This window comes from Metopolophium dirhodum, chromosome 4, assembly GCF_019925205.1.
Source record: "Metopolophium dirhodum isolate CAU chromosome 4, ASM1992520v1, whole genome shotgun sequence".
NCBI classification, from domain to species: Eukaryota; Metazoa; Arthropoda; class Insecta; order Hemiptera; family Aphididae; genus Metopolophium; species Metopolophium dirhodum.
This window is the reverse complement of record NC_083563.1, coordinates 18785661-18812929: the sequence shown is the minus strand read 5'-3', so window position 1 is coordinate 18812929 and position 27269 is coordinate 18785661. Positions and strand designations below refer to the sequence as shown.

Here is a 27269-nt window from a genome sequence, read left to right as displayed (position 1 = left end):
ATACATTTTTCACTAAAAGTAATATTTTATAAACTCCCTCGACATATCAATGGATACTACAGACTTTAAATCAAATGCATGCCTATTTTCATTCGACCAAAATAATATGTTCACACTTCGGTGAAAACCAATCAATTTATATTTTCATCACGGGCGATTATCTAAAATATGCATTTGTACCATCGAGTATTGATACAATGTTTATATACCTACAATGCAATATTGTGTATGACGTATATTATTAAATCGTAGTTTAACAGCATAATTGAATCTCAACAGTCGAAAAGTATCAAACAACTATATGCATTTGAAGTGCCTGATGCTGATGACTCCAGGGGTATTGATTCGCCCATAGTGTATAAATATAAAAGCGTGTTTACTTATACATGGAATGCCGAGAACGACATGGCGTTAGCGTCGGTATTCATTTTTAATTGAAAATTTCGTTTTAGTTTTGTTTTTAAGCGGCGTATAGATTCAGAGTACGCAGAGTAAGAAATTTATTGGTTTTTCTATATAATATTGATTTTTATTTATTTTTGTTGACACTTTATTTTATTTTTTTTTTTGGAACTGTAGGTTTGCTAAAAAAGTTTCAAGTAGTTATTTAATATTTTACACCGATATAGAATCTAGTCTGGTTGTTTCTTTAAATAAATAATTGTTCGATTTTATTTTTACTTTTAGATACCCATGTAAAATGTGTTGAAATTAACATCTATGTCTATAGTTAAAAAATGGAAAATGGAAATATGAATATATTATCAGTAAGAAGTTTATCCTGATGTATACTTATCTTGTACCTACAATGTGTTTTGTTTAAAACAAGAATTAGTTGATACCATTAATCATAATACCAATATTAATTATTAATTTGATAAATGCGGCATCAAATAAGTAACTTCAGATTAGTCATCAGATACTTTTGACGTATAATAAATGATTTATTGTACATTTCAATGAACATTATATTGTGCAGGAGTAGGGAAATGGAAACAAAAGCCACACTTGTTACTATTACAATGTTGTTATATGGAACACTGATTTTTAAACTAGTGCAATTGCCGATCATACTTTTTTTTTCATAAATCAATAATATTGTGTTTACGTTTCCGGAAATCTACATGTGTGTTGGTATATAAATTGGTTATTTTTATTTGTCCATTGAACATCGTTTAATACATTTAACATGAATTCAAAAATGAATCAAAATTAAATTTTAAAAACAATTTATAAATATAATCGATTAGTAATTTAATTTAATTAGCAATAAGTCAATACATTATGAATGTTAGTATATAACGATTGTTAGTATATAACGACTGACTAGAAGGTTAACGTATATATTGCTTTATAATATTATATTCTTGTGGTTTTAACAACTGTTAATTATTTTGAGACTTATAGAAATTAATATAGTTTCAAAAAATTCTGAGATATAATTTAATAAAATCTTAAAATAAGTCAACTTAAAGTCAGTGGTTATAACTTATAACTTTTGTTTTGACGTTATATTTGTCTATATAATGTAGTTGAGTTCTGAAAAATAATTATGTAGGTAGATGTAGGTAATAGCTGGTAATGCGTTGTTTTAAATTGTTATGTAAGTATTTAATTTGTTTGCTTAATTTAACATAATAGATTTTTTTATTAAACCTAAAAAAATATTAATTTATGAATTAATTAAAATTATGAAGAATTGCATAAAATATGCAAACAGGCAAATCAATAAATTATTACCTAGTAATACAATAAAATAAGTATAAAATGTTAGGGAAACATAATCATAATATTCTGTATTATATTAACCACTGCAGGAATGTAAAAATTAATTTTACAAGTTTAGAATGATATGCCTACCAATAACAACAAGTGTTATAATATAAGCAATATATATTGTAATATATGTACGTGATCAAAGGCTGGAAAGTCGTCTAGTGATACAAGCCAAGTAGATGCCTATAGGTACGTATTTACTACGAGCATTATATTGTGTGATACGTAGTGAGAACGAAAAAAGTATTTGTAATAAAATGTCTATGAAACGCGTCCAGTTGTTGATTTCACCTAGCCATTATTTACATATTATAAACCGTCTCGGTGTTCTCAATATTTCCCAAATTTTATATTCTTTCCCACGACGATCGACGTGGTAATAGTATGCTATATTTTGTTATTATTGGTGCTCGTCACTTGAGCGCATTTGTATTTTTATTCGTAATGTAAACAGGTGAAACCTGATTCGAGGTGCATTTCTCTCGCTGATGGTATGGATTTCAAATTCAAAAATGGTTAATGCATATTTTTACACATTTCGGTTTTTGTTTCTTAAAATGTAGGTGGGTACCTACATTGTATTTGTGTATTTATATATAGATAAACCAAGTATTCAGCTTTACGTAAAATAAAATACAAAGAGTTTACTGAAATAATAAATAAGATTATTTGTATTGCAAAATGTTATTACATTATAACTTTGTCATATTTCAAACCATTTATTTTTAATAAAATCAAAAACCTGACATTTTTATGTTTTAGTGTTGTACTTGACAGAAAACAAAATTCAACATTTGCGACATTTTGAAAAAATAATCCACGTAAAAATAATATATTTAACAAAAAAATATCTGTTCTGTTTTCTCCAAAAAAAATAAAAATAAAAATAAAATCATATTATTTAGTAACAGTTTTTTTTTTCAACTCGTGATAATTATCAGTGGTGCTACAATATTGCATAATATTTAATGCAAATGTTAATGTTTTTTTTTTAGCACATTAAGGCCCGAACCCTATACTTGTTGCGCATTTCAGTCATTACTCATTATCGTACATTCCACGGGGAGCATTAAAATAGCGCACGGTCACACCGATAACTACCACATCATACCGGGTCTACGGTAACGTAATCGTCGAGACTGCACGTGGCGGACGACCGGGAGGGACGACGACGTACGTTACAAAGAGACCAAGCTGTTTCGCGGTGCCATTCGCAGGCCAGGAGGAGAAATAGGTACCGGAGCGGCTGCGAGGACTAGACGAGTGTATTATTATTATTATCATCGTAATGGAGGTGAATTAAATTTATCCGGAAATTAACCGTACGCGCGGATCGATGTGAATTTAATTACTTGCCAGAGCAGCAACAGACTCGGCGGCGGGCGGCGGGCTGCGGTGTGGCTATGGCGGACGAAGAAATTGTTTTTACCGATTTTCTAATAATTCGATTCCGCGTGGTTGATGTCATTATTGTAATATATAATGTGGTTCAATTCACCGTGGATACTTACAGGTCGTCGTCGACCGTTTGAAAATCATACGCACTGTTTCGCGTGACCTGCAATCTCGTTTTTCTCTCGGTGTTTTTTTTCTCATCCGCTCTCTCTATGTATGACATCACGCTAAGCCTGTTTATTGCTTAGAACCACTGATCTGTTCTGATCCGCTCACGGATATCTCGCTACGCCCGGTACCTAGGTATGTTGTTCTCGTTGGGCCTTAACGACGTGTCTTGTGAACAACGCCGCGAAGCCGATAAAATGTTAGCATTTACATAACGAAACACGACTATTATACGTCTTGGCGCCAGCTGTGACCGACGCTTATTATAGTGTCTCGTTCGGCTCGTATACAAAATATAATAATATACATAATATAGCCACCACATTATAGCCACTAATAAAATAATTATTATTGTGAAGTCTATTTTTTCACATAGATACAAATCCGGCGTATGATTTGGGTTATTGTTACTATTAATTAATATATAGTACCCATTCATACATTATTTTTGCATACGTCGATATTATCCAAAGTTGGATCGATTAATATTATATAAAATCAGTAGTTACTATACCTAATCATTTATACGCCAAAATTATTTTGTTTTTAGATTCTGAGCGGAGCAAAGAAGCTAGTATTTTACAAGAGTGATAATTTTTTTCATTTCATTTTTTTTTATTTTGTATACAAATTTTCTAACAGAAAGAGTGCTTTGATTTCAACTTATAGTATCTTGTATTTTGCAAATTAGATCAAAATGGTACTTTAGAGAGGTAATTTTTTGATTTTATCATTAGTAATTTAATGTCACAGGAAAAACCACCCAACAACTACGAAAAACCACTAAAAACGGGATTTTAATTTCTAACGATTTGTTTATCACCATAGAAGTGAATAAAAATTGTGACGAATTAAAAAATATTAATTCAACTTCAGGCTATAGTAAATAATAACAATACAAAATATCCGCCACTGACAAACTATCTCTGCTCAGATTCGTTTTTCGTATCAGTACAATGATATTATTATATCAATGAATTAAAATTTAATACAATCCATTATACAGAGATCCACTAGCCACTTGTAACTTACTGTACAGCAGAGCGACATCCACTTACTCGATTTTTTGAATTTAAATGTGTCATAAAAAAATAATCGCAAAATAATAAATTACCCCTCACAATTTACGATCTTATGACGAACTAAATTTGTGTTTGAGAGAGGTCAATTTAAAATAAACAAAAGTAGTTCTTTAAAACTAAGTTTTATCACAAAGGGAAAGTTTTTATAAAAGGTTCGTATACTCTTTTATAAATACTCTATTCACGTATAGAAATAATACATTTTATGCAGTTAATTTGTAGAGTTTAGTTGCTTATAAATAGTTATTACTTAGGTAAAAGGAAAATTAGTTATTTGACTTTATAAACAAACATTTTACAGATTAAAATTAAAGTTTCGCAGTTACGGACCTTAACTACGTCTTAACACTATATTATTTCTCAACATACGCTTCTATCGATGTCTTTACTCTTGGGATTTGTTTTAATCGTAAGGCCACAATCTACGGTTATCTCCCTGAAACATAAACTATAGGTACACACTTGGTGGTTCCTATATGTATTATAATATCAACTTTCTCAATTATGATAATATTATCTAAACATCCAATTTTGATACATCAATATTGTTTTATAAATATATTGTTACATATTTATCACAAATCATTTATACTTATAAATGTTATAAATTATAATGTATTATGATTTAATATTCTAGGTCCTAGATATAATTTATATCACAGCATAATGATTTCTGTTTGGCTGGTTTAGAGTTTTATTTTTTAGTACATCGTGAGCCAAGAACTCAAGTAAATAATATCATGATCCGATGAAAATTTTAAACATAATAAAGCCAGTTTATTATTGTACCATTCGAATATTCGATTCATGTCGTAACAATTATTGTACAAAAAAAACCATATTCTCCCTAAATGACCATATATTTGAATTACTCGAAGACGGGAGTGTTTATAATTACTTGCTTTTGAATATTGATATTTATGTTTCATCGAGCGTGTCGTTTAATATACTCCGATTTATAAATGTTTCGGTTGAGGGCCGGATCGATGGTGGCCAGTGGGACAGCGTGTTGGGGCTTTACTGGGTCGCAGGGTGGATGTAATTCGAAAAGATTTCCCTGGATTTGTCAAGACGCTTCATTTAGAAAACAATTTTCCACAAAATTAAAATGGAGTTTAAAATACAATCACCCGTTTTGGAGATATTCAACCGTTTACAAAGTGTTTTATGAGATTTCATAGTGCATCCGGAGACATTTAATTATTATTTATATTAAAATATAACTACATTTTGTATGAATAAAACTTTGTTGATATATTAATTAAAGATTTAGTGCTCAAATTATTCGTATAGATAATTGTTAATAAATATATATAATTATTAAATAAGTGCGATTAGGTTTATAATACCTATGTGTTAATTTTTAAAAGTACGTTGTTTAGCATTCTCATTTATCATAATACATAAATTGTAAAAAGCAAGTTATCCAAAAAATCGCACTTTCTATTTCATTTTCAAAATTATATTAGTTTGTTATTTATTGTAAATTATTTTTAAAATTATTATTTGAATATATTACGTTTTACCTATAATATTTCAATGTTAATGCCTACTCTAAAATAGTCTTAAATACATTCAATTCATTTTAATTATAATTATTTTATATCGGGTTGCATGAACAACTACTAAACATATTTTAATGAATCAATAGTGAGTTAATAGTCCCTTAAACATAATTTAGCGACCCATGATTAGTCCATTAAATTTAAGTTATCATACAATTGAACTGATTCAGATTATACATTTCAAAACTATAAAGAAACAATGAATAACAGTTATTTTCATTTATAATTGTTAATAAGGGGGACGGAGTGGCTGAGTGGACTAAGGCGTCGGCTGCGACGCAGCCGAGCCGAGTTCGATACCTCGGTCGCGGGCGGCATTTTTCTTCGGGTAAGTCACGGTGTCCGGAGAACAAGTGCCACCATCTCCCACCCGGGCATAGCAGATACCTACGGGTGCCCAAATCAAAAATTCTGCCAAAATAAACACACGAGTAAAGAAATCAACAGTACCCTCCCCTACAGTACCACAGGCTAATGACCCAGTAGTCGAAGCCTTAACCCTAATAAAATAAAAAAAAAAAATAGTTAATAACTAGAACAATAAAAACTTTTTACTCAATCACATACCTAATAATGATATTATATTATTACATGATAATAATAAACTATAGTTTAATTAATGGTAAAATAATGGTTATTGTTTTAAGTTTAAATGATGTTATATATCAATATAAATACCAAATTTTATTTTGTTAAATACAGGGTAGCTCACGGGAAGATGGTCAAATATAAATAATCATAATTTAAGTCATTTAAAACTTATAATTATTTTATTATTATTATGTAATATATTATCTTCCTCGTTATATTTTAATAGTATAAAATAAAATATCTTCTTAAACATATAAAATATATGAACGTATCCATATTTAATAGAATGCTACCCTTACAATTAATGTATGACATCGCAAGTGAACGAAAATTTGCCATGTTGTACATATGTAAGACTGAGACAACAATGGGTAGCGTCCTCTTAACCAATGAATTAATTTTTAGTGTTTCTACAATTAATATTAACAAAATCGATCAAATTGATTTTTACACATCAGTAAAATATTATTAACTTTTGATTATAATGTATTTAAGTTACATAATTGATTTTAATATAATATTTTTCTATGTGACCCCGTTAACCATTGAAAATGTAATATTCATTTATTTTCATTAACATACAGATACCTACCTCTGATAGCAAATATTTAATAATCATATAAAAAGTAACACTTTCGATAGCCTAAAATAATTTTATGAATTCCTTATATGAATATCAGAACGATTTAATATCCTTGGGCATTGTACAGATATCATTTCAAAATAATGGCGTACTATTTTTATTTTAGAATGGCAAATGCCCACAGTAGTGAATAGTCGTGTATCCCCGTGGGTGTAATTCTAGATTTTGCAACGAGTAAACATTCTTACTAGTAGATCACATTTCAAATGGTCATTTCGATGAATGGTATGGAAGTTATTCGAGATTTATCCAATTCTAAGAACATAAAAACACAAGCAAACAATTGACCATATGAACTTATGGACATATGAACTTATCATGGTTTGAAACCATATTATTATATTATAATTTTCATTGCGTTGCAGTGTTTTTTTTATAACAACTTATAAATTTGTTTTTAAGGTAAATTATATGGGATATCTCAATAGGCGCAGCATACACATTGTTTTATAATCACAAAGCATACGTGAATTCGTGAGCTTAATTTAAATTTAAATTATTGATTCCATACATATATTTATCATCAAAGGTTTTCAAAAGCGGTCTTTATTTTTATTTCTTACAAAATATTCTTATACCTATTACGAATTTTGAGACATGTTATGCTCAATGACACTTCAAAATGATATAACAACAGAAGCAAATATTAAAAAATATTGTTTACAATAAATCGTAAGAAAAAATTATTTATCTGTTAGTCGATTTATACTTAAATTTTTAGGGAGAAATTTTTTGAGATTTAAAAATTAATTTTTATTTTTTAACAGAACTTACTTCTTTACTTTAGACATGTAGTTATAACCCCATATCAAAAAAGCAATAACTATATTATAAACAGTGGAAAATACGAAATTAAAATACGTTAACGTGTGCTTTAAATATTGACAAAGCGAACAAAATCGATTTATTTGTGTAAATTGAAGAATATTCGTAGACAATGTTGTAGATGTTTAATGTATATACCTATATATCATCAACATGTGTACATTTATTTTAGTAAATGGGTGTTTCAACAACCAACAGAGTTGTTATCTTCAGTACTAAACAAAGATTTATAGTGTCTAATGCATGTAGAATGTACATTGTACATTTCCTCGTACAAAAACATTAGATTCCACCTATCGATTGGCCAAATTATACGGTTGCGTTTATAATAATTATTTTACGTTTATACAGTTTTACAATTAGCTATATTTAAATATTATTTGGTATACTTATTTGTAATGTACTTAAACATCACGATTCAATAAATAATTATTATCACACATGTACCTATATTACCTACTTTATAGTTGGGTACTTGGTATAGTTGTCCCAGAATCTCGTGACGTGCTTCATTAAGGATATTAAATTCAGAAATAATATTATATCGTTCAAAAACGCCGAAACGTATAATTTTATTCGACAAATGTATTATATGATAGCTATAGAGCCGCAGAGTTTTTATGTTTTAATATTGTTATAAGTACATATTTACGTAATAATCATTGGCATTACCGTAGGTAATGAAAATTAATTTTACAAAACAAAATTACGAATTAAGGCGTTTTATGCATTTTATTTAATGAACAAAAATATAAATTTTTTACTATTATATACTTATGATTATTGACGATTTTGAGTACCTATTATGAAACATATAAAATATTAATATTGGAATAAATTATATTATTTTTTTTAAATATCTTTGGCGCTTGTGTTATATATTAGGTATAATTTTATATAGTCGCTTATGACGTCCTAATAATTTTGACTCAAATGATTTTTTATATCTTTGAAGCTTATGTCATATTATAGCCTACTTTTTAACGGTCGTGTCACAGCAACGTATTCAATTCATGGTTGTCGTTACTGCACTGAGGCCTAAGCCAACCCTACACCCCCCCCCTCCCCATGGTTAAACCTGTATAATATTATCATGATATAATATACATCATAATGATGTGTTTAAAATATGTATGATGCTCTTTATACTAGGACAGGGTTCAGGGCCTTAATATTAAAAGTTATATTACTCGGGAAAATGATTCAAAAACATCTCAAATACTTTTTTTTAAGTTTATATAGAAATATGGTCTCAAAACTATTTAAAAATGTATGAGCAGTACTTAAAATAATTATTTTTTAAAAATGTATTTAAATATTTTTTCAACGCTAACTTTTAATCTGTTTATCATATTAAATATTAGTGTAACGAAATTCTGGTTAGTTGCTAAGTACATACACTCAACATGTATAAAAGATCAGTTTACAAATAAAATAAATGGTTAATACTTAGGTTATAAATACCATTTTATCCTACCTACATTATTGCTTATATTTATTCAAATATTTTAGATTATACATTTTATTTTTAAACTAATTTAATATGATAGTATACATTTTTTATACTTTATATGAAATCTATAAGATATAATATTATAATTTTTGGAGCCCATGCTATTTTTATTTTCTTAAAAGAAAAAAATCAATTTTTGTAAACCGTTGAATATTATTTGAAACTACTGCTGTGTATTACGATCACTTTTTGGCATTTTTAACGTTACCACGATATTATAAGAAATTTAAAAAAGTACCTATATATACCTACTTTGTAAATATCAAGTTATGTTTTAAAATAACTCATTTAATTATAATATTTTATAATCCACGGTAAAAATATTTAGTTTATATACAGAATTGAAAGTTTGCTTGTATACTTTGGATTATAATTTCATGAAACCGGTAGGCGACCTTTCTTAAAACGACTGTTTGATATTAAAATGTCGTTATAAAATAAAAATAAATATATATTATTACGGCGCTGAGGTTGGTGACTTCTTATACATGCCTGTCTATTTAGTTTGTCTAATAGTACTTTCTAAAATAATCTACCCGACCATATTATTAGAACATTTGTAAGACCTTATAAGAAGATTAGATGAGTTGCCCACAATCTAATGTTATTTAGTTCTTGTGTGATTAACTAATAATAACTGTCTCGTTTTTTCACGTTTTGTTTTATCGAAGAATATACGCCATGACGTCATATTATATTATTAATATCATATTTTCTGTGTATTTGTGATATTTGAATTGACAGTCATCCCAAAATAATAATTATAATAAATATATTATATTATATCTAATAATATAAATTAAGTGGCAATAATAATATTGAATGACAAATATACATTATGTGCCTAAATACAATTCGTGACACAATAAAAATCAATATAGTCGTCAAAACTTTGATTTGCTCTAACAGAGCTCTGGAGAAAAAGATGTGGAAGTTTAGTTGTTATTGTTGAACTAAACGTGAGATAAGTTTATTTATTTTGTGTAGACGTATATTAAAACCAATCATTGAAAGTAATTCAAGAGAATCAAAAATTCCATTTAATAAACCATACAAAAACATTTAATATTATTAATATCTTACCTAACATTCCCGCTTACATCACATACCGACATTCATTGTTGAATTATTAGAAGAAAAAAGAATAGCAGGAAATATAATAATTATTTGTGAGTTACAGCGTTAGGATGGTTCAAATTTTACATTATAGACAAGAAGCGATTTGTAAGAATGGCTGGGGTATCATCCTATTTATCTTGCGTGATTGAAATTCCGTCAGGCGTCCCTCAAGGGGGGCCCCTGAGTCCTCAACTAACCTCTTTTTATTAATTCTCTCTGTCCCAACACCTTAGCAGGGCCAAGTTTCTTCTCTTTGCTGATGACATCAAACTATTTTTGAAAGTTGACTCTGCGGCTGTCCAGGCTGTTCTGCAGAGTGAGCCTAATCTATTTTTTATCTGGGTAGATCGTCTTGGAACCATACTAAATTTTGACAAATGCCACTCAATTACCTTCACTAATTAATCACGTTAACCCACAAATAAAACATATTTCATCAATGTCTTGTCACTTACACTAGTATCTCAAATTAAAGACTTCGTTATCCTTTGTACGTCTTCTCTTTCATTTGATCACCATATTGACTTTGTAGTAGCACGAGCTCTCAAAGTTCTCGGATTTATCAAACTCAAAACTAAACATTTCGCCTTGGTGAATTGTCTTCGTTCTATCTACTTTGCATTAGTACGATCAATTCTTGAGTATGTGGTCGTAGTGTTGCACCCATACCTAGTAAAATATAAGCTACAGCAGGTGCAGAATCGCTTCCTAACTTACTTAGCGTTCGTGAGTAAAACTGTTGTGTCTTCCCACGACTATGTATGTCTGCGTAATATGTTTAACATCCCATCTCTTTCATCTCACCGTGCCAATATAGATGAACACTTTATAGTTTCCCTTCTAAATGGTACCTTTACTTGCTGGAATTTCATTCAAAGTATCTACTTGTGGAATACGTAATCTACTCCAGTTTTATATCCCGCACCACTCTACTGTCTATGGTTCTAATTGTTCTCTTCACAGAATGCTCCGAGTTACTAATCTAAATGTGCCTTAGTAACTAAGGCTTAGTTGTTTTAGCTACGTTCACTGACTACTTGTATCACTTGTATGATTTTTCTTATTGTTATACTATGTATGATATCGTTCTTTTGCTATTGTTATTATGACTTTATTATGACTGTCTCCAAACATGTATCCTTGTTAATTGGGCATAAAATATAAATAAATAAATAGTTTTGTATAATATTGTTGGTGACTTATCTCTTTCGCTATATTCGACGCAGAACAGTTTTTTGTAGTGGAATTTTAAACTTTTAAAGTAACATTAAGGCAAATATCATATTTGATAATTGATTCAGAGTTAATATGGCCAACCAATAAAAAAAATTCAAGATTGTCGTTTTTGGTAGTTATTCCTGCCTGATATTAAAAAATTTCCCTAAAATGATTGAACTACCAAACATTATTTCTTAAAAAAATATATAAACGCCAACAGATTGTTTGTAAATTTTTAAATTTTACATCTTATATTAATGTAGTTAAGTTATGGTTAACCTTATCTTCTGTTTAATAATTTTAGTTTTCAAAATTACAAATAAAACATAATAATTTTTACTACCTTTCAAAGATAAAATATTTTTTCATTTATATTTTGTTGATGTCTACTGGAACATTGAAGGGTATTTAATTAAAATGTCAGAATGTGTTGTTTTATTTTCAAATAATGTTGTATACAATATACATTTTAAACAACGTAACAACTCTTAAAATCAATTACCTATTCATATTTTTTATATTTATATTAAGTTTGATCAAATTTGTGTCTATATAATATCTTCATTAAATATTATTATTTTTCCATCTTTAAATTTTTACAATAATTATAGAGTACTTCATAATTAAAGTATCGGTTATTTCTACTCTTCTATTTTATTTTTTTTATTATTCATTGTTTGCACTTTAGATTTTAGTTACAAAATATATTTTAATTAAAAATACATTATAATACTAATAAAAAAAATATTATTATTATTCCTGTTAATCCAAACGTAGGCTAGACAATGGCTGAACTGTTTTGTCAGTATCAGTAGTGTTTTTTTTTACTATAAATAATGATTCTTTCATTACTTAATCGTATATATATTATTTACTAGACATTTATTTGTCAATCGTGGTTCTCTTCTAACTTTTTAAATTTGCAATAAAGTAATGTTTATACATATTGTTTAAATATATATATATATATATATATATATTTAAACATTTACCATGTTTTTGTCTAAATAATGCTTATTATAAAATTACATTCTATGATATTTTTAAATGTCAAATAGGTAGTTATGGATATATGTACTAGGTATCGTCAGCCAAAATTTTTTTATTAACTGGCTGGCACAGCAATGCTTTGCTATTGCTAGGTTTTTGTGATTGTTCAGCTCCTTTTGGGTGTAAGTGTGTAACACACTGTGGAAGCGATGTATTTTTAAGTGTAAATTATATTATATTTTGATTTATAGCCATCCCGACCTTCGCTGTCCGTGAGATTCGCTTGTGATTATGCGAGCAGTATATTATCAGGTAGGGAATCAACCTACGGTACGTAAGTGTATAGTTTAACTCTATAGTATTAAAGTTATATGCAATAAATTAATAATAAATCCTAATTAAACCAAACTAAAACCCGATTAATAAAAAAAAGTCAAACATTTGTATGTATCGCCGAAGTATAAAATTAAATGTATGGCAAGGATCTCCGAGAACCACCCACCTCACACCAACATCACAAAACCCACTTAGAAAATTTGAAACCTGTCACAAACAATTTGCCACCCACTTTTATTTTATTGTTTTATTTTTGATTAGATTTCTCTTCTTTTTTTCAACCAATGCGTATGTAATAATATTAAAGTTATGTTTAATTACCTGCAACGATAGTACAAAATACAAAAATATAAACAAAATGCAATCTTTTATATTATATTATAATATTATGTATACAATATTAATTATTTATTTATTCTCCTATGGACTCACCCCCAGCCAAATGTGTATATGTATGGCAGCTGCCATATATAAACATGAACTAGCCAATAGATAAAGAAGAAGAAAAATAAAAAAGTAAAAATAAGAAAAAAACAATGCAAAATATTGTTCTACTGAAACCGTGGTTCAAACTCGAGACATTCTGTACTACAATCTCAAAATCCCTGTTTGAGAACCTCCCTGGGCTGGACCTTTTATTTACCATTTTTCGTGACGAAATGTAGCCAATCTTCTTCCCCAATGTCTAATCTATCTCTGTACCAAATTTCATCGCAATCGGATGAACGGTTTAGGAATGCATAAAGGACATAGGTAGAAATAATTGTTGTGTTTTAAAGATATAGATTAATAAATTATCTTGAATTATTTATATTATGATATACGTAGTAGGTAGATGGAAATTAAAGTGCTATAAAATTATTTAAATAACATATTAAGTTATGGTTATTTTTGAAAATAAAATCTCTTAGATATTATAGATTTAATATAGGAATTACTAAAGAATAAAGATGATATTATATGTCGATTGAACGCGGATAATTGTATTATACTTAATGTTAATGGACTATCCGTTAAATGCATCTTAATAAATAATATTTATATTAGTATAAAAAAAAGTTTTATAAAGAGTAAACATTATTTGAATAGATTTATTTCAAAGAACTAAAATAGATTTTTAAGCGTGCTTATATACATTTCATAAAAATAATCTTTTATGCTCCTATATTATATCGATGCCAGTGAATTTTAAATAAGTACTAAATAGTAGAATGAAGTAAATATACACCGTTTATGATAATATAGCTAAATATTATATAAAATTTATTATATTAAATTCAATTCAATTGAGCACCTACCTATACATTAGAATTTTTTTGCTTACAGTATGGCGCAATTTCAGTTTTTGACTTGGAGGGACTATACATTTTTAAATGGAATAGACCTGTATAATCCCACACTGCTTCGGATACCTATACGGCTATATTCAACTATTTATAGAAGTATACAACATCGTGACTAAAGTCTAGACAAAATATTGAAATATTGCTAAATGTATCGTAGTTCGTAATTATTATATGTACCTATTGTGTGTAGTAGTTCCGATATAATATACTATGGAAAACACGTCAATAATGAATTGTTTTTTAAACTTTATGCAATTTTTTCTTCAAACCGCGTTTACTATAGATTAGCTAGAAAATTAACGGGTGATTTAATACTTTAACAATAGGTAATATACATTTTTGGAGGAGTTAGGCCTCTCCAGGCCCACCCCCCCCCCCCTGCTCTAGATACATATTATTATCATATACTTGATTCTATATATAACTATACACTGGTACACAAAGTAGTGAACGCATTTTGTATTTATGTAGACTTTAGAAATCCAGAAAAATAGATAAATGTATTTATAGCTATTTAAAAAAAAAAAGTCATTAAACTTTTGCAATACATAAATGTGTTATCCATCGCATATTATAACACGTAACTACCATTAATAAATACAATTATTAATGAAATATATTGAATACAAACATTATTACCTTGTAACCGATGTATGTGAGAAGAAGTGATTCGCATAGGGCGAAAACCGCCAGTCCGCACTGTATCACCCACAGCTCTAACGGTCGTTTTACCCATTGAATCGCATCCCAATTGATAATGGGTCTCGCTTGGAATGCCTCGTCCGTCAAATTTCGGCTCCATAGGAATTCGGTTTTGTTTCCCATTTTGCATCCATAACTGCGCATAATGTAAACGGGTGGGTTTAACAGTAGGTAGGCAATACAAGGCGTATACACAAGGCAACATTTTTTTTAAGAATGATGTACATGAATTTTCAATATATTGACCAAAATGTTACACTATAATTATACGACTTGCATATCATTTTAATTCAATTGACAAAACAAAAATATTATATACTTTATGCATGATTTAATATTTTCTTGCTTACCAAGTCGCGGACGTGGGATCTTGATCGAGTACGACGCGGACGATATATAAAACACATGTTAGTAGTTTGAAAAATAAATTTGCGATACGAATACGAAGACCTATAACAAAAAAAAAACATAGGTGAATATTTATTCCTGTAAATTTCAATATTTTGGAGGGAAAAAATGAATTAAAAATCTTATTAAAATCCATGATAAACGTATAACACCTATGAGATAATTGAAACATATCAATGTTATATGACGTATAATATAGGTAGGTAACTAAATGTTGTAATTTTAAATATTGAAATAATGACAAAGACAATAATAATTACTATGTACGAAAGCCGAAAGGCATATGAAAATGAATAAATCATATTCAGGGAAGAAAACTTACTACATAGACTGTAAATTGCATCAAGATTTAAGACTTAAATAATATTTGTTTTAACGATATTTTCAATAAAACTAGAGTAACCTTGAATGGAAATAAAAAGAAAATTAGTTCAAAACTTTTGAACATATTATATGTATAAGTATATTATAAAGTACATATAATACGAAATAAGTCCATGCAAATAATTATTCTATGTTTTTATATTTATTTTTAAAATAATAAATAACTTGGTCTATGACATAATAATGTGTATACACGTTAATTATTTTAACAGAGTACACTTATAATTGCGAATTGTATTAACATTTTTTAATTTTTTTTTTTTTTTTTATTGATCTTGAGTCCGACAGCTGAGGCCATTAGCTATTTTTAGTTTTTACTGTAGGTTATTAAGTCGGTAGGGGGAGGAACACGTATGTGTTTAGTTTGGCAGAATTTTTGATTGGGCACCCGTAGGTATCTGCCATGCCCGGGCGAGGGATGGCGAAACTTGTTCTCCGGACACCGTGACTTGTCCGAAGAAAAATGCCGCCCATGGCCTAGGAATCGAACTCGGGTCGACTGCGTCGCAGCCGACGCCTTAGTCCGCTCGGCCACTCCATCACCCTTTTTAATATTTTATTTCTGGATACCTACGTGTAATCCTAATATGAGATTCCGAGCGTAGCGAATGAATGTATTGTATTTACAATTATGTGCTTTTTTTTCTATCATCAACATTTGGGGTGTTAAAAATTCTACAATTTTTGACATTATCATCTTTTTTGGTAGAAAAGTGAATGTAGTTGGTGCAATTGGGAGGCCAGAACTAAAAATTCCCAGTAGTTTTTGAAAGCACCGAGAAAGAACAATAAAAAAAATGAAGGAATAACGAGAATTTTTACACAAAACCATTTTTTGACAAAATGTGTATTATTTTTTTTGATATATTATTTCAAAATCTAATAACCGGAGACTCTTGAAATGTTCTCCAATTATTTATATTAGCATTTTACATTTATGGTAATATTTTCGAGATATTATACCTCTTTCTGAGCTATTTATAGCCTTCAGAAATTTTTCAAATCTTGTAAATTGTTTTAAAATTATTCTCGATAAAAACTTTTCACTAATAAAAAAGCTTGACAATTTAATGCAAGGGTTCACATAAGTTTCTTTAATAGTAGTTAAAAATATTAAAGGTACATATACTATACACACGATTATTTTTTATATGCATTTAAAGTTAAAATGTTGACAAAATTTATCAAAATCCTGAAAATCTGCAAATTATTTTTCCGTTAGACATTCATAAAGCTTTATATAGCTTATATTAGAAATTTGAATTGAAGATTCTTCAGACAGTATTATAAATTTTTTTATGAATATTTAGTTTTTTGTACTGTACAGCATAGCGGTACCCACTTGTCCACATTGCCTTTATTTTTGTTGTCTCGTATCGTGTAGAAACCACTATAAATAAACTTTTGATTTTTAAATAGGACCGTTATTTTACATTTTTGTATCTAAAAAAATGGTTTTGCACGAGTATAAATATTAAATATCATATTATGTTGAAAAAGTCTTGTTTTTTTTGTATTAATAAGCTTTTGTAGTTCAGATGCATGAAGTAGCGTGCCACACATTTTGAGAGTACCCATTGCAATATTACACCTCTTGTATAAATTTTTATAATATAGGCTATATTACTAATAAATAAAAATAAATTTTTCCACTTTCGTTATTTATGTATCAATGTGTTTAAAGAAGTATTCTGCTTCAGATCATCAACCTAAAGTTATACGTAGCAAATCAAAAGTTGTTATTTGGGATCACCAACAAACATATGGGTGTAAAAACATTAGAGGTGTGAAAACATTAAAACAATATGGGTTATAACATGCAATTTTAGAACAACTATTACCCGTATCTTATATATTTTTTTTTTTTTTTAAGAAAATACACAAAATTAATGCTTTTTGAAACAATGAAAGTTGTTAATTGTTGAAGGACCAAGTGGCAAGCTGTATGTATTATATTAATACATTATACAATAATACATAGTACATAATATATATTATATAAGTTAAAAGTTGCACAACAATATGCGATCACCATTATTTTAATGTGAACTTAACAGATTTATAAGGTTTTTTGTAATTGTAATACTAACTATAGACATTTTTTCTCTATAGGTAGGTACGATACAAAATGATAACCTAAATAGGTATTTTATGTTCAATTGAAAATGCTACACAATCGATTTAAAAAAAAATGTATAAAAACTAATTATTGGTTCTTTAAAAAGAAAAAGAATCATTGTGTGGAAAATGCGTTTTTGCATAACCTGAGGTAAAAAAAAAATATATCTATTGTTATCAAAGAATTATTCTTTAAATATTTTCTTTTAAAACAGTCTACGATTTTTTTTATCACAACTTTTGTTTTAGAATTTCCGAAATAGTTATACATAAGTTAAATAACAAAGTAGTTCACATCAATATTTTATATTTGTTTTCAAATATTTTCTTTTATTGAATACTTACTTGAGCGTTGGTTTTTAATAAAATATATTTGTAAACGTTCTTTGAAGGTATTTTCGTTAACGTAATATTCCACTCGTACCCTATAAAAAAATAAAGTTATTATTAAGTAATTCAATTATTAATGAATTTTTATTTCTGTACAATTATACAGTAAATATTTGATTTATAAGAAAAATATATTCATATATTTGCTTTTTTTTTAAATGGCTTTGTAAAATTAAATGTATTATACATATTATAATAATAATATCGTACTATACTATTAGAGTTCTTGATGAAACAAAAAATATACATTTTTTTGTACCAATAGACAATTTGTATAATTTATAAATTTACCAACATAATTCTAAGTGACAACTGACAATACTTTTTTCAAGTGTTATTTTACTAAATCGTTTTTATTTGAATTAAAAATCGAATTAAAATAAAGTAAAAATAGTATTTACAAAAACTTTAATACTTATCGATACACACAATAGTGTACATTGGTAAAACTTATAAGAATTATTATTTTTTTTTTAAATTGTATAATTTTGTATTTTACGATGTAGAAAATAAAATGTTATGAAACTAAAATACTGGTTTTACATTTTTCAGATATGGAAAAATTATATACTAAGAAACAAAATTACATATTCAACAAACGATCACATGTTTACTTGTGTACTTTGTGTAAACAATTATATAAAAGATAAAAATATTTAAACGGTAGGTTTTTAAAATATTATAATATTATGTACTTAGATAAAACCAATTACTTACACTTGATTTAAAATAAGTATTATTTTTCGAATATCTTCCAAAACGGTTACACTAATGTTCAAATCTACAAGTTATAATTATTAAGTATTAGGGTTACTACCTAGGTATTAAGTATTATTTGAATAACTATGGTTTCGCGTGCACTGAATAAATTATATTTTATTATTGCTTTCTCGATTTACCAAACGTATACTTCTTATTCGTTTAAACTCAAAAGTTTATAGACATTGTCAACATATAAAAAATCTCATATAAACAGTTTTCAAATAAAATATATGAGTATCCGGTGGTCTTTTTTTATTTTATTGCAATGTTCCCAAATACGTAGCATGCATTGTAAAATACGATACATACATATAAATACAGGTTTATATATATATTATGTGAAATCATTGATCAGGGGGTCTCTTGCCAGTCCTGGCCCACAAATTAATGTTTTGAAAATATATTAGTTTTTATTGTTCTTATAATATATATTAACGACTAGAAACTATGCTTAAATGATTGCTACATTTTCAATTGCATTACCTATGTATCCTTATCAAAACATTTTTGTTCCTTGATGCCAAAGCGTATCACCGATTTGGCCCATTGTAAAAATGTTGGACTGTTTGAAATCTATTTGATTGATTATAAATATTATATACTAGTATTTATTATCAATGGTCATACGTAGAAACTAAATATACAAAATTTTAAACACATGATATTAGGTTCCCTATTTCAGTGAATATCTGAGCTATACAAACGTTTAGAAGAAAGGGTATCATTTTGTTGTAAAATGTTTAATACTGTACAGCTTTAATTGACTGTATTATAAGCTCACTAAATATTTTAAAAACCTTAGCGTAACGCAATCATTATTTTATAGAATTTTTTTTATAATTTTCTGCTTCAAACAGTTTGGAGGACATTTTGGATTAAAATTTGTTTTTGTTATTTTCTAAATACCTATTTAATAATTGTTTGCAGTGCAATTAAAGATTATTTAAAGTAAATTATATACAAAATTCACCATCAGTTGTTTTTGAAGAAAATGTAAACATAAGTTAAAGAAATGAGTGTTTTCAAAGAAAAAATGACAGGTTATGGATAAGCTAATGTATTATCTTAACCGAATTTCGAAAACAATGATTGATCATAGCTTTAAAATTTAAAGATACTCCGTGTAAACCAAACTTCTATACTTTTAACTGTATTCAACTTGTATTATATTTTTCTTCACGATTCAAACAACTAGAATTAGTTTATCTAAAGTGTATCAAAAAAGTTTGCAAGATAGACATGTAGTAGAATACTAAACGTTTCCAAATTTTCTTATGTTGTACCTATGTGTTTATATTTTATATTTAAAATTGTCTTATTGAATACGCCATAGTAAAATAGAATTTTACAATCTGGAATAATTGAGTCATATAATGCAACGAGTACTTACGTTGTTTTATAATAATAATTGTATTTAAGTATTTTAAAAATATAGATTTTCAATTCACACTATTTTGCTAATACAATAATAAAACAATAAATTTAAAAAATACGTTTCATATTGTATTGGGAATTGGAAATGATAAGTAAAAACATTGAGGAACCAAACTATGATTCTCAGAGGATCCCCGGCCCATCCGCATGTATTGTCACACTGTCTTTCGATTTCTACATCATTGTGAAATTTGCGTTAACCAGAAACAACGTTGTGTTAATATATTGGTTTAAATTAGATTGAATTGATTTATTATCAATCCATCCAAGCTTAAAGGTTAGACATCAGAAATATTAGTTCACATCGTTAGTTGTTTACGATATTTTAATTCCCAAGAAATGTATGAGTATAATAGGTACGTTAGAATATTACAATTTGAAAACGACCACAACTCGCTTGGAAACTAATATACCTTTGGTTCTGCTGAACGAAAATGTGCAGTTTACGTTTGTAAACTAAGAGAATCAACACTGGTGAATATTAAGCTTTAGAATGTTAATAATATAGGTACCTAATATAAATGGTACCCATAAATTTTCTGTTTCTGTGTTTATACTTTAATTTCTTTCGTTTTTGAAACTTCAATTTCTTATAAATGTTTGAAATAGTAATCTATTCATCTCCTAGTCTTAATGATTTGATTCAATACTTTTAACTTTTGATTTGATCAATTTCATTTTAATATCTTTCGTTGAAAATTAAACTAGCTGTGTATTAAATAAATAATTAGACACTTTACGCTTTACTGCTATTGGTAGCTATTATAATTTATATTACCCTTTGATATTATAGATTCATGTAATTAAATCATTTAGTTCTTAGAAATGTTGAATAATATTAGGTGTACATTACATTTTAACCATTCAATATCAACCATTTTCCTCTATTTATATTATATAAAGCAGTGAGTAAGTATTTTTTTGTCCGTAAAAAAATATAATTAATAAATATTATCATTGTAGTATAATGCATCAAAATTAACAAGCAGACTATAGTAGAATATCTGTTGACCCACCTAACTCGCACTTTTTATAATTGTTTTTATTTCATTTTTTAAACTCATTAATCTTACTCCATTGTATTTTTATATCTTTATTTAAAGATGTGTTAATTACAAATCATATTCAAATATTTTTAATTCACCTTTTGATCACTTTTTTTTATAACATGATGATCTTCGTTTGTGAGTTATTGTTAAATACTTGTTGTAATATCAAATATATCATACAAGTAACTACGCAGTAAAATACGTTTATTTGAATTTCGATAAATATTTTATAATATATTTCTTATATTATTATTTATTATACTATAAAAGTACTAGATTATTTAGTTCTTTAATGTCAAAAAAAAAATATAACTTACTTACATGAAGCACGTGTATGAGTACATACAAATAAATTATTTTGTAAAATCAGTAAGTTTTTTTTAAAGCTCACTACTAGTAATAGTTATTTCTATAGAAATAGGGGAATTTGACTTCATTATAATTTATAATTATACACCACTTCCAACCATAAGAATATTACACTGGGACATTATTGAGTTATGCAGTTATTTATTTATATTGTGTTTTTATTCTATAAACAACTTTTAACCATTGTTTTTGCTTGAATTATTTAAGATGTCTAGTTATCGTAGTTGTATGAACAATGATAATTAAAAAAAAATAAATAATCAAAATTTTAATAAGAACTTTGAAAAGACTATAGTTTGTATACCTACATTATTTTTCAGAATCAAAATATTCATTATTATTCATATTCCCCACTATTGGATGTTTGGTCAAGAGTTGGGAAAACTTTTTAAAATAAACCTTTTGCCCTTGGAAAACAATCAATTTGTATTGAAATAATATTTTATGTTCATAAACGTCATTTTACAGTAAGTATATTGTTTAAATAATTGTATGAAACAAAACAAAGGATAACTAAATGTTTTTGAGTAATCTAGTAGGTTCATAATATTTTTGTGCTACTAGTTAACATCATTATTACATTTGACGTTAAACAAATTTGAAGAAAGTTTTTGTTATATTTTTTAAATAGTTAAAATACTTACATATTTTAACCATGAACTTATTTTAAATATAATGTTTTAGATAATCATCAAAATTATTCGAAACTAGATACCTAAGTCACATTTATATAATATTGTTATTGCACTAAATAACCCAACCTAATCTACCTACCTTCCTAATATTTTTATACTTAATAGGTACAATTTGATATTAAAACAAAATAAAGCTACGAAAAAAGTCGAAAAGTTAAGTTTCGTTTTATATTACTGGAACATTTGAGTGTGATTTAAAAAAAAAAAAACATTAATATTCACGTGATATTTGACCGACAATAATGTGTCATGAAGGTGTACTCTTTCAAAAGGAAGGTTGTAAGTATACCCCTGGGCCGTGTATGTTTTATGTATGGTGATAAATACATAAATTGAGTTAGCTTATTTCGTTATTTTTATTATGCTTACATTTATTCTAAACACTTTCAACTTAAAAAATGACAGTGCACGGGAGATATCCGATTAAGAAATAAATTTAAATACAAATATTTTATAAAACCGTATGACTTATAATGTAAGCACTGATAAAAATTCTATGTAAATTCTGATAGATGTAAGACTGATTTTAGATTATGTTTAATTCATTAAAAGAATCAATAGAATCAGTAATATATTGATTCTTTTACCGATAGCTGCTTTTCAGTTGATAAAACATTATCAAACAGAGTGTACACATTAATTGAAGTATAAGAATATATATGCAAATACGATTTACCTTTTGCTACATACGTTCACGTTCAATCAATGTATTTTTATTTACTGTAAAAAAGTAGAAATAGTTGTATCAAATAAAGCATTATGTTATTTATTTCCCCTTCGTTCTTTAAAACATAACATTGGATATACAAGTAAATACGTAATATGGATTTAGTATATTGTTATATATTTCTGTAATATACGACAATAATGTGATACGCATGTTAGAACGCTATCTACCACGGTACATTTAGCTAATTATTATATGAATCAAATAACAAAATAATATGTTTCTACAGAAAAAAAAATAAACAATTCCAATATGTATATTATATATTATATTATAATATGTACCTATTCCTCTGACTTCGCTGTATTAAACCATAGCGTTATTTGTATTAAACACACGCAAATAAGTATCAATTTGATTTACTAAAATAGAAGTTTTCATAAATTTATTATAACACGACATTTAAATAACGCAAAAGTCTGATGTTTTCAAAGCACTACGTCAATTTGAAATTTAAGTGCACATAATTACATAATACCGTAAACTATAACTGACAGTGTTGCGAGCGAATTATTTAATCGTTCATAGTTAATCGATAGAGCTTAACCTATTTCACATAAAACTAAATTATTGAATAATGCCTAATAATGATATTATATGCATAATATAATCATAATATGCTAATGTGTCGATTTATCAAATAATCTATTCTACAACAAAACACAAAATTAAAATAATCTGAATGGTTGGAGATCTTAAATCACTCAAGAGCTACAGCAATATCCTCAACAGAGTAATTTTATTAATATCGAATTTATAGCCTAGATTATTTGGGTTATTTTGTAAAATATTGATATAGGCATGGATATTAGTATTATCGCGGTTATGAAATGACATCAGCGTGTCAGCTATTATTATTTAATGGGCTATATTATAATATAGTTTGACTGTTTGGTATAACGACGATAGATATAATATATTGGCAATGGTAATTCACGGTTTCCGGACTTATCAGAAGTGTATACCTATATTAATATGCTAATTCAATATATATTATTCCGATGCTCGTATGGTGATTGTATTCTCACGATAGGTAATTTATTAAATTTTTTTCCCGTAGTTCATAGTTATGTGTACCTACGCTGTTATTTTAACATTATAAAGAGTTATATCTTATATTAAAAATATTGTAGCGTGTAGTGGGAACTTTTACATTTCAAACTTTTATCGATTCCTTCGTCACCACGCCCTTATAATATTAAAATAATAAAACTATCAAATTAGAAACACACTTTACTATGGAATTGGATGCTGAAAACCATTCGATTTTCGATTCGTAACTTCATCTAAGTCATTATAAAGATCATTAAAGATTAGGATAATTTAAACATCCAGACAATTCACGTTTGCATTGTGAAAAAATATGTTTACAAGGCAGGAACTTTTTTTTATAGGAACTGTATATATTATTATTCATCAATATATTATTTTATAATAATATACACATTATGCATAACGTTATAACTCATCAGTATTTAACTACCTATTATATTGTGTCATAGGAGTTTCTTATTTTTAAGAGAAATGCTCTATAATATAATATTATTGAAAATCTAAGTGGAACTGCGTTGGTTTTGCTGTGATGATTCTTTTCTTTTTTAATATCGATTCCTATCAATAAATATACAGTTTCTGGAAAAACGAGTAAGTACCTATGGAGTGTAATAATACACGTTGCAATTATCATAATTAATATTATATTAAAATAGATTTCAGTTAATTTTTATTTGATTTAAGTCTTACTGTTCGAGACATAAAAAATATTGTACCTATAGATAAACGCGGGTGTTAATTATATGCCTATGCGATGATCAATAAATATATAAATTAAAAAAAAAAACTATCATAATACAGTTACACTGTTTGAAACACTCTTCGCACCGGTGACACGCGCCTGACACAATGCCACTGTCCGGTCCACCGGGGTAAGGGATTCGTCGGCGACGATGATCGGACGCTGCGGAATCAGATCAATGTCGACAACCTCGTTTGCTATACCGTGGTTCAACAGGAATCGGAGTGCTCCTTGATACGTCGGTTGCAGTGTAGTCCGAAATATCTGTCGTATGCGAAGACGTCCACCCTCCGCAGCTGTAGCCGCCACCGACAAAATTCGGAAACGGATGTGGCGTTGTTCTCTGGTCATTTCCGTCCCGCTTTTGACGTTATCGTTTTGTTCTGACCACGTCGTGTACCTATCTAGCTACACGTCTATCAGGTCCGTTATTCACACGACGTCAGCTTAGGTGACCTAGCTCAACTCTTTTGCGGGCACACTGTCAATGTCTATCACTGTCCATCGCCGCAGGTGCAGGCGTGTCATGGCGCACCAATCGCGTGTTCACATCAGTCGCACAGGTGACGTTCACGGTGAAAACCGTATATAGGTAGGTAGGTACTATAGGTAGTTCACAAATTATTTTTCTTAGCATTCATCCACCGAACCATTATTTTCTCAATAAACATCAATGATACAGTCCTTATTCGTGAAATAATTTAATTTTTACCATACCCACGGCCACGGTTCAATATACAGCTGGATATACAGCGCACACAATAAACCTGCATTTTAACGAGCGCAAACACAACATGTTCGAGATTCTATAATTTCTATATAGGTACCTACCATTAAATTAATTGAAATCGATATTTTTACGACCGAAAGTTCAGTTATTCAGGAATTTTTTTTTCTGGAAAAATATAAGAATTTAATTTTTAAGAGCTTTTATTTAATTTCCATGTATATTACATTATATTTTAACAGCAAAATAATTATATGTACATTATATGAAAGAAAAAGTTTTATTTCGTTTATAAGTTATTATAGAACGCTAAATTTATTTTTGATATTCAATTTATATGAAATAAAAATATCAATGTATTATAATATGACCGATGACTGTGGAATATTGTTGTACTAAAATGATTTCATGTTTTTTTTAAATACATATTGATGAATTATTCATTTTGTAAACATAAATAAATATTTAGTTATGGAGTCTTTTGTGTAAATATTGTGTATTTTAACATCAAAATTTGATGAATGCGTGTTAATCGACACTCATCTAACATAAGCAAAGGAGAGTTTCAAACTAATTTCAAAAATGTGCTGATAGTGTTTCGATAATAATTGCCGAAGCTTAGTTGCCAGGCTCCAGAGAAATACTAAATGTAGTTTTTATGGTCAAACTACTCAAATCATTGATTTAAAATCTAATAATAAACTACATTTTGTTTAAAGTTGAAATATTTTAGGCAATACTCATTGAGTTTAAACCCTTTTTGTATACTCATATATTACATTAAAATATCAAAAGTTTTACATATGTATACAATTATATTACAATAAATAAATTAATAATATGCAAATATCAAAATATAAACAGTACCCACCTATAATATTAGATTACTGTTTTTAGTATTTTACAATAACTTATTGTGAAAACGATTGGACCGAAAACATACACAAAGGAATTCTCAGGACCTCGTTTTACTGGATAAATAATAATGTTTTACAAGGGTTCAGAGGAATTTATTTTATGAAATGCGTATTTTAACACAGCATGTCAATTGATTGTAAATTTGTACAGTAACAACCACCGCTTTCATATGAAAAATTTTAATTTATATAAATGTTCCATAAAACAATAATGAAGGGCATACC

The 27269-nt window shown here is 27.7% G+C and overlaps 1 protein-coding gene across 9 annotated transcripts in view; it reads right to left on the bottom strand.

Annotated features, from left to right (window-relative positions):
• LOC132942494 (potassium channel subfamily T member 2) overlaps window positions 1-27269 on the bottom strand; it is a 176224-nt gene that overhangs the window by 24019 nt on the left and 124936 nt on the right. For all 9 annotated transcript variants that reach the window (XM_061010917.1, XM_061010921.1, XM_061010923.1 and 6 more), the window contains 3 exons: window positions 18525-18604; window positions 15620-15719; window positions 15207-15405 (listed from right to left, as the gene is read on the bottom strand). In XM_061010917.1, coding sequence (XP_060866900.1) covers window positions 15207-15405; window positions 15620-15719; window positions 18525-18604 — 379 coding nt within the window. The remainder of the gene's footprint in view (window positions 1-15206; window positions 15406-15619; window positions 15720-18524; window positions 18605-27269) is intronic.